Here is a 9919-nt window from a genome sequence, read left to right as displayed (position 1 = left end):
GAATTTTACCGCTAAAACAGTGGTATTGTTCTTCCATTCCATTCCATTCCATATATTAAATTTTTTTATATGCTGTAAAAAAAAAACCCACTGCTTGTACTGTAAAATTCTGGTGACTGAGCTGCCAGTTTTTAAAGTAAAATTTAAAGATTTTTTTTGCAGCTTATGTAAAAAAAATATATTGTTAATGTATTATATATATACACATGTATATTCATATATTACTCATTGTTAAAAGCGGCCCTCTGAGGGCAACCATGACTGCGATGTGGCCTTCAATTAAAAAGAGTATGACACCACTGTTCTAGTATCTGTGATTAAAATTTGGGATCATTCGGTCACAGTCCCTAGGTGGAGTTCGTCAAAATACAAAGCCTGGTTTTGTCCCAAAATGTTTGTTTTCAAACTTGGGTTCTTGGGACTTTTTCGTGAACCCTGCTATTGACATTCTCACCAAATTTTGTGACATTCGTGAAACTACTACAAGGATCTTTTTTCCCCGCTAAATTCATAGGAAGCTCTACGGATTGACTTTTTTTAAATCATATTTTTTTTTAGCATTTTACCACAGTTACAAAAACTGTAAGCAGAAGTTTACGATGGCCGTACGAGTCGCAGGAATCAGGGCGAGTAAATGGCACGGTAAATAAGAAAGGGGCGTAAAGATGTCTTTAGGGTGTCATCTTCATCATACACATACTATCAGAACATGGTAGTTAACTTATACGGGTTTCGTGTTATCGTAGGTTACAATTTACCTTCACAATTTATCTTCCACCATCAGTCTAGTATCCCTGATTTAAAATTGGGATCATTCGGTCACAGTCCCTAGGTGGAGTTCGTCAAAGTACAAAGCCTGGTTTTCTCCCAAAATGCTTCTTTTCAAACTTGGGTTCTTGGGTCTTTTTCGTGAACCCTGCCATTGACATTCTCACCAAATTTTGTGACATTCGTGAAACTACTACAAGGATATTTTTCCCCCCGCTAAATTCATAGGAAGCTCTACGTATTGACTTTTTTTTAATCATAGTTTTTTTTTTAGTATTTTACCACAGTTACAAAAACTGTAAGCAGAAGTTTACGATGGCCGTACGAGTCGCAGGAATCAAGGCGAGTAGATGGCACGGGAGATAAGAAAGGGACGTAAAGATGTCTTCAGGGTGCTATCTTCATCATACACATACTATCAAGGTCTCAGAAAGTGGAGGTGACTTATACGGGTTTCGTGTTATCGTAGGTTTTTCCCTAAAATCCTTCACAATTTATCATCCACCATCAGTTTGGTATCTGTGATTGAAATTTGGACTCAAAGTCCCTAGGTGTAGTTCATCAAAGCCTGGTTTTTCTCCCAAGATGCCCGGTCGACTGTTTGTTTGTTTTCAAACTTGGGTTCTTGGGACTTGGGCTCTTTCTTCGTGACTCCTACTATTATTAAAAATAATCTCACCAAATTGTGTGACAATCCATGAAACTGGTACAATTATTATTATTTTTTGGTTGTAAAATGTATATGCACGCTGACAAACAGGGGAATTGTGATGAGTTTGCATGCATGTTAAGTAATCATAAACCTTGCGGTTTATTTAGGGAATTACGAAACACATATTATGTACCAGATTGCAACAAAAGTGCTGATGTCAGCACATTTATGTAATCAGCAATTGACCTCCTGAACGACTGAACTGAGATTAGATTGATTTATTACACGAGTTATTAAGGTCGTGGTCCACATATTACAGCACAGAAAGTAATCATTAATAGTGCAAATAAAATAAACAATCTTCTTCACAGGACTGCAAGCCGCCCCAATCGCACCTCAGAGAGGTTTACCGAAGGCGTCATCGGCCTTCGAGCTCTCAGATGACTCGAACACCATCAAATATCTTCCTGATGGCTTCCAACAAGGCACCGAGCCCTCCAAGAGGTTCTTTGACAACGGACTAGTACGAGACCACATCGGGGAGATGAGCAGGAGGACGGGTAAGTAGAAAGATGCGCAACACGGACACACTGTACTTGTTAGCTAAACCAGCCTGCTGATGTTAGCATGCTAGCAATTGACTAACATTATCAAGTAGCGTTTTGACATTAGAATGGTTTAAATCGGTTGAGCAAGGGTGAAGTAGTAACAGAGAGTAGAGAATAATTATGGTAGACTTTTCTTGTAAACGCTGAAAAGCAGAAATCGAACGGAAATGCTAAGTTAGCATGCTAGCAGCAATTAACACAATATATGACGCCTGGGTGTATATACCTGCAAAAAGCTGGCATACTAATGCTAGCATGTTAAATGTTAGCATGCGCCAAGTGACTCTGAGGTGTACGCCAGTAAAAATGAGCTAGTTGCTAATATTAGCAACCTAGCAATTAAGTAACATTATCGAGTAGCGTTTTGACTTTGGAACCATTTGAATCCATTATGAAATATGGAAATAGTATCACCCCCTTTTTTATTGCCTTTTCGCAGGTGTACACCCAAGAGTCTTATATTTTAGTTTGGCTTTGGCTTTTCAGCATTCACACGCGATATCTACCGAAATCCATCCTGATTCTCTAAATGATTCTGTATTCAAATGTGTTACTGCTTCCACATTTCTTAACCGATTCAAATTGTTGCAAAATCAAAATGCTACTTGATAATGTTTGCTAAAATTAGCAACTAGATAATTTTCACTGCCATACACTTCAGAGTCAAATGTTTTGTTACTTGAAGCATGCTAACTTGTAGCATGTAGGCATGCGAACGTCAGCGTGCTAGCTTTTTAGCTAGTTTTAAAGGTATACACATCAGAGGCAAACATTTGTGTAATTCACGGATATTAACTGTTAACGTTAGCATGTTAGCATTCTATACGTTGGAATGCTAGCTTTTTTAGTTCATTTTACAGGTAGGCCTACACCGAGTCAAATATTTTATTAGGTCATTCATGCTAACTGCTAGCCTATAAAAGTTATCATGCTATCTTTTTGGTTCATATTCCAGGTATATGCAGACGATAGTCCAATATAAAATTTTTCACGAATGTTTCTGGTTAGCATGTTAACGTGAACATGCTAACTATATTATCACATTTAGCAGGAATACACCTCAAAGTGAAATATTTTGTTTCTTCGCTCATACTAACGTCAATGTCATATTTTTGGCTAATTTCACAGATTTATGAGGACAGTCAAATATTTTGTTATTTCCCGCATGCTAACTTTTAACATGCTATCATTAACATGTTAATATGGTAACTTTTTTGCGCATTTTGCAGATATATATTTTGTTTCTTGATGCTATCTGGCTATTGTGCTAACTGTTAACATTTCAGTTCGGATTCTATTTTTCAGCATTCACATGCAATATCTACCGAAATTGCATTGTGTTATAGATTACATTACATAAATTACATTATAGTAGTGAGTAGAGACTGCGAAAAAACAACAGGTCTTCCCCAAACTGTTCTCTTCAAAGTTGGAAGCATAGTACTGTATGAACCTTCTTGAACTAAAGACTGTTGTAGTCCAACCCTCTGTTGATTAAGTGACTGATATGGAGTTACGTAGTTCTTGGGACAATCTACTTACTGCCTTGAAGCAGTTGGATGCCTCGACTAATTGCTTGTCAACTCTCATCTGTAGCTTTCATCCACAACCTTGTTGAAAATGCTCCAGGAGACCTGGAGACGAAACACTGGTTGGCAGATGAAGGTAGGAGAAATGGTGACAATTAACAGAAAGTAAACTCACTAAATTCTCTCATGTTCAATTGAAATATCACCCATGCTGGGTTCTAGGAAATCAAACTATATGTGACTGATGGAAACAGAACATGCTCTTTTTTCAGTTCCCGTCGATGTGCCAGCCAAAAAGAATGGAGGGGGTTGGGTTCGAGTTGAGGAAGCTTCTTCGTCTCAACTCCCAGATGGTTTCAGACAAGGAACCGAACCGTTCATGTCGATCCCAGATGGTTTCAGACAGGGAACTGAACCGTTCATGTCAATCCCAGATGGTTTCAGACAGGGAACTGAACCGTTCGCCTCTATCCCAGACGGTTTTAGGCAGGGAACCGAACCGTTCATGTCGATCCCAGATGGTTTCAGACAGGGAACTGAACCGTTCGCCTCTATCCCAGACGGTTTCAGGCAGGGAACCGAACCGTTCATGTCGATCCCAGACGGTTTCAGGCAGGGAACCGAACCGTTCTCCTCTATCCCAAAGGGTTTCAGACAGGGGACAGAACCTACAATTTTTACTCCTAGGAGCTTCAAACAGGAAGCAGAGCCCTCCGTTTCTATCCCAGACGGTTTCAGACAGGGAACAGAACCGTTCATGCCAATCCCAGACGGTTTCAGACAGGGAACCGAACCGTTCATGTCGATCCCAGACGGTTTCAGGCAGGGAACCGAACCGTTCATGTCGATCCCAGATGGTTTCAGACAGGGAACCGAACCGTTCATGTCGATCCCAGATGGTTTCAGACAAGGAACCGAACCGTTCATGTCGATCCCAGACAGTTTCAGACAAGGAACCGAACCGTTCTCCTCTATCCCAAAGGGTTTCAGACAGGGGACAGAACCTACAATTTTTACTCCTAGGAGCTTCAAACAGGAAGCAGAGCCCTCCGTTTCTATCCCAGACGGTTTCAGACAGGGAACAGAACCGTTCATGCCAATCCCAGATGGTTTCAGACAAGGAACTGAACCTGTTGTTTTGACACCTGGCGGTTTCAGACAGCAAACCGAGCCATCTAGGTCTCTCCCTAACGGATTTAGACAGGGAACAGAACCATCTCTAAATATACCAGTGGGTTTAAGGCAGGGAACAGAACCATGGGTTAAACACACAGAGGAACAGGGCCGGTCCACTCCCAGCCTCCAAACATGTCAAGGGGAGGTGATCAATGGAAACTGCTACGAGTTTAACCCAACTCCACTGAATTTCCAAGAAGCACAGGTTAGTCTCGGTGTTCCCCACCAGTTACTTAATCCGGTTGTCCCAAGTCTGATTGTGTGCTTTGTTTTTAGGATTTATGCAAAGCTCAGAACACACACGCTGAGCTCGCATCTGTGACAAGCGGGGACCTTCATTCCCGCCTGGTTTCCATGGTTACCAAGGGCGGTCAGATCAGCCCACGGTTGACGTGGCTGGGAGCCGTGGTCAAGGCAAGTCCAGCAGCATAAACATGTCAGAGTTTTTATTCACAACCCTGAATGAAGGCCAAGGGTACCTCTATCAGATACGTTATCTACTGTTATTCTCTCCTTGGTCAGACATTGACCCTTGGACTTGGACGTACATGTTTCTTGTAGTAGTGAAGTCTTATTTGACTTAATATTAATGGATTGTTTTGAATGCTGCAGAACCAGCAGGCCTCCTGGGTAGACGGGTCAGAGTGGACTTATAGTGACTGGATGCCGGGTCAGCCTAACATTCACACCAACAAGCCAGTCTGTGTGGAGATGTTCAAAATAGGTAAGAGGACTTCCCGAAAACCCGCTCAAATTTAATATTCCAAATTATAAGTACAAAGGATTTTTTATGTTTGGTGAATGGCCATATTTTAGGTAAAAATCAAAGAAAGTGGCAAAAAATAAGCTGGGGACAATAAAGGGTTTCCACTTTACCAGGATCACAGAAATTAATTTAAAATTGCATCCATTTTATTTTCCGGGTATCTTATTTTGAAAGAATCCTCACCTCCGTCCATGCGTCACACAATAAAAACTTTATTCATTGCGTGCAGTTACGTCAAGCTAGCAATAGGGATGCAACGATAAACGGTTAACTGATAAACCCCGGTATAACTTTCCAATGTTATTAATACTGTTTTATATCAAAATGATCGCAAAACGGTGATTGACAACACTTTGATCAACTCAAGGACGTGTAACACTGATCATTTACTGAAGAAGTGAGCTAGCTCTCACTATCTTATATGCTAACATGAAAACAAGCGCGATTATATGTATTTTTCCTTTAAAATACGACATTCCCAAATGTTTATTCAATTGTGCACATTACACCTACAAGGTGTGCTTTTTTTTTTTTTCGACAAGAGATCCATACTCAAGCGAGACAACAGGAAGTGAATTTGCGTGAAGTCCCATTAACAGGAAGTGACGCGCCCAATGCACGGTTTTTTCTTTATCATTGAAAAAACACAAAAACTTTAAGAATTAAAACAGAAGAAGATAACATATTTAAACACTCAAATAAAAATAGTACGGCTTTTAAGCAGCCCGAAAATTTTATAATATAACATATTTCTTCTGCCAAGAAACTATATCGTGTGGCTATGTATTTAATTGTGTAAATAAACGTGGTTATTGGGTTAGGGTTACTTCTTGAGCAGATTCATCAATACTGTGACAATAGTAATTGTGATAATTTTAGTGACAATGACTGTGTTTTTTTTTCAATTTAATTTTACTTGGTCTCATCGTCCACAACTACGCTGCATTCAAGGACGGCTAAAAAAAGTGGAAAAATAAGCACAATAAAACAGGTAAAACTATGAGCTTTGTATACATTTTACAATAAAATAATTGCACTCGTGTTGTTGCAGCCTACATAAAACCTAAAAATCGTCACATCAAAAATAATTAAAATCTATTTATTTGTGTTTGACCCCCAAAACAGCACAATTTTAAAACGTAACATGTCTTTTATGATGAAAAACTAACTTTTAGGTAAGAAATATTGAAAATATTGGATGAAAAACAGTGCAATAGAATGTGTACCAAGAAACACAAATATTTTTATGAAGTAATGTAATAATAATACAGGATTTTTTCTTCATATTTTCATGGATAAATGTCAGCCACTTGGAAATTATTTTAACATCCTTAGCTTGCGTTATCCACTTGTTCTGCTTCAGTATGGTGCAGGATAGCAGTACTACACTCCAACTGCTACGTTAAGTTAGCTAGCTGCACGGTCTTTGATGATTTCTTGCTTTAATTCAGTGACTATCGTCCAATTCTTCTTCTCAACGCTGTCCTTCACACTAATTTTCTTCCTTCCCATACGTGGAACCACAAAGTTATGTCCATCTGTAGCTATAAGCTAACGCTAGCGAGTAAGACCGGATGTTTTTGTCGGATTTTAGGGGGTTCACGGCGACCTTGACTGCGCCAACGAGAGGCGAGGAGGCTCGTAACTCCAATTTTTGCTCGTAAAATAAAGGCATAGAGACAACTCGTTTCACTTCAGATTAAAAATAAATCATTTACAGTACAACACTCAAAGTCATTACTTTGACTTTTTTACTTTAAAGACATGATATTATGCTATAAAATGATTGTTTCGTAGTAGTAAATATATACACATGTTGGGGGAATATGTTCCCTCCTTTGAGCAGAATGTAATGCTTTGAAGTCACTAGTTTCGGCCTTCGTTTTGCTCAAGCACCCTATTTTACGGACAATATAACCCGCATACACCAAGGCTTTGAAGAAAAAAAAAAAAGTCTTCATATATTAGCTACACCGGACTATAAGCCGTAGATACATATAGATGTTGCGAAATGAGTTGTTTACACATAAATATTTTGTAAATGTTTATTTACATACCATAATTGTTTCCAAACGATGTCTGTAACAAGGCAGTAAAACGATTGATCAAACAAAACAGAAGTCATCATCATGGATCCGCTAGCTCTCCAATCAGCTAAACAGACTCAATAACTCTACGGTGACATTTTGGTGAATTTACTTAGGAATTTATGAAACTGAAACTATACAAAAATAATCCCATTGTAAGTTAATAATACTAGCAAAGACATTTGTAAACGTGTTAGCATATTAGCAAATGCTAATGATGCTAGTTGATAACATTACGATAGCACGTACAAATATGCATGTAAACACTTCTACAGACATCACACATGGGACGGTTTAGTAAGTAAAAATAGTTTTTTAGTTACCGGTATATTGTAAAACTTAAAAACATTGCTTGGAGTGAAGAATCCATACGAATAAAACCACTATGGACGACTGAAAGACGTAACTGTACTTCCGGTTCAAAGCACTAAACAGAAGGAAATACTGTTGACGTTCACCAACCCGGCATCTGGCTAACTCGTCCAAAAGATGGCGCCATAGCAGAAACAATAACACACATTTTTAGTGTCTTTGCTTGGGTTTTTTGAAAACTAATTGCAATGGCCGTCAGCGAAGAAAAATCAATAAATTAGCTGCAGGGTCCAAAGCGTAGGAAAAAAGTAGCAATTTATAATCTGGAATTTTGTCAGCCCTTTGAGACACTTGTGATTAATGGCTATATAAATAAACGTTGATTGATTGATTGAAACTTTGAATTTAGGTAGATAAATATAATGATCTCAAATCTGTTTCTTATCTATACAAACACACACACCAAGGCAACTTTCAGTTTCGAGCCCCGCCAGGGCGAGGCAGGCAACATGGTACTATCTATCTATCTATGGACAAAAGCATGAGAGACGGGCGACCGTTTTAGAGATTTCTCCGAACTTTAGACGGCTTGGTTCGCTCTTTGTTTGTGCTTAATTGTCAATCTTCAGTTGTAGTCTCCTGTCATCATTTCAGACTTGGAACTGAAGGATCTGGTTGGTCTCTTCCCTCAAACAGGGAGGGTCCTAAACACACACGTCCATGCTTTTGAGCCTCCCACTTTAATCCTCACGATCAATCAAATGTTTAGAAATCTGATAAAATATTGGAAGTAATTGACTAAACTTTCTTGCAGACCAAAGTCGGTGGACGGCCGTCGACTGTGACCTGAAGCGAGCGTCCATCTGCTCGTATCCAGCGGCGGCGTGAAACCCCCCGGACGTGTAAGAAGGAATAAAACCATACCTGCATCGTGCACGTGTCTCTTTATTGTCGTACTTTTGTAGTCTAAAACCCGGAACGGACTTGCATGGTGGTGTTCCACCTGTGTATACAATGCAAGTATGTACACTTTAAGGAGCCAATTTGAACACAACTCGGTACCGTTGGAGTACCTGGAAAGTGCAAAAAGTACATTTAAAAAAAAGACAGAAATAATAAAAATCATGCTGTACACTACATATTTATATGGTGCTCATAAATAATCACAGATATACACGTTTCCATTTGGCGGCGGTCACAGAGAACGATGCTCAGATGCTAAAAGTCGCTTCCTGTCAAAAACACCAAAACTACGAGTGCCATCCTGGAATAAAGGCACTCCTCTTTTGTGGGACGTCTCGCAAGTCAATGTCGGATTTGTCAGTCAACTAAACCGACAGATCACAGAAGGAGATCCATCGTTTGGTCATTGATAATGTTTTGTTCAATACAAAAAAAATAAAACTGAAAAATAGCATTTTTCGTGTCAAAAAGCAATAACCAGATTTAAAATAAATAATTAAAACATTTATAAATCTTATAATTTATTCATTCATTATTCTATTAACTATTATAATTAATTTATTTTATGGTTCATACAACAAAATCACCAGTCTGCAAGTTTACAGCATTAATTCAGGAGATTAATCAACCAAAATAATCGCATCAATGAGGTCTAAATTCAGATTGATCTTGCTCCTTGACCTGCACCGTGATGGTGACTTGAAAGGTGGAGTAGGTTGTTCCACGCTCAGTGCCTACTTCAAAGATGCAAATACCAGGGAGAAAGTCAACCCTGACTGCACTTTACGTACAATGTATAAATGAAGGAAGATTTAAATAATGTTCTTGTATGACACTCGGACAATTACGTTGAATGATATCGGGGTATTTAAAAAAAAAGAAAGTTAATTTAAATATATGCAAGCAAGTAATTTACCGTGATTAATCCAAATAATTAATTCATCTGATTAAAGAAAATATGAAAGAAATACAAGGAAGAAGAAATACAGAAAAAAAAGTGTATTGATCGGTATAACAAAGAGGAGAGTGTCATGTATTTATACAAACTACATTGGGTG

At 38.7% G+C, this 9919-nt stretch overlaps 1 protein-coding gene across 2 annotated transcripts in view; it reads left to right on the top strand.

The window, feature by feature from the left end:
- The window catches only part of LOC133657464 (uncharacterized), a 16126-nt gene extending 7294 nt beyond the window's left edge, over positions 1 to 8832 (top strand). The window contains exons 1-7 of one of the 2 annotated variants that reach the window (XM_062058818.1): positions 1111 to 1207; positions 1792 to 1980; positions 3625 to 3693; positions 3830 to 4938; positions 5010 to 5147; positions 5346 to 5457; positions 8713 to 8832. In XM_062058818.1, the coding sequence (XP_061914802.1) occupies positions 1150 to 1207; positions 1792 to 1980; positions 3625 to 3693; positions 3830 to 4938; positions 5010 to 5147; positions 5346 to 5457; positions 8713 to 8786 (1749 nt within the window). In that variant the 5' untranslated portion in view covers positions 1111 to 1149 and the 3' untranslated portion in view covers positions 8787 to 8832. Of the gene's footprint in view, positions 1 to 1110; positions 1208 to 1791; positions 1981 to 3624; positions 3694 to 3829; positions 4939 to 5009; positions 5148 to 5345; positions 5458 to 8712 lie in introns of those variants that run through there. The other variant, XM_062058828.1, reaches the window with a different exon arrangement.
- The last annotated feature ends 1087 nt before the right edge of the window (positions 8833 to 9919 follow it).

The sequence above is a fragment of the Entelurus aequoreus genome, linkage group LG01 (genome assembly GCF_033978785.1).
Source record: "Entelurus aequoreus isolate RoL-2023_Sb linkage group LG01, RoL_Eaeq_v1.1, whole genome shotgun sequence".
Taxonomy (NCBI): domain Eukaryota; kingdom Metazoa; phylum Chordata; class Actinopteri; order Syngnathiformes; family Syngnathidae; genus Entelurus; species Entelurus aequoreus.
This window is presented reverse-complemented; position numbering and strand designations above follow the sequence as displayed.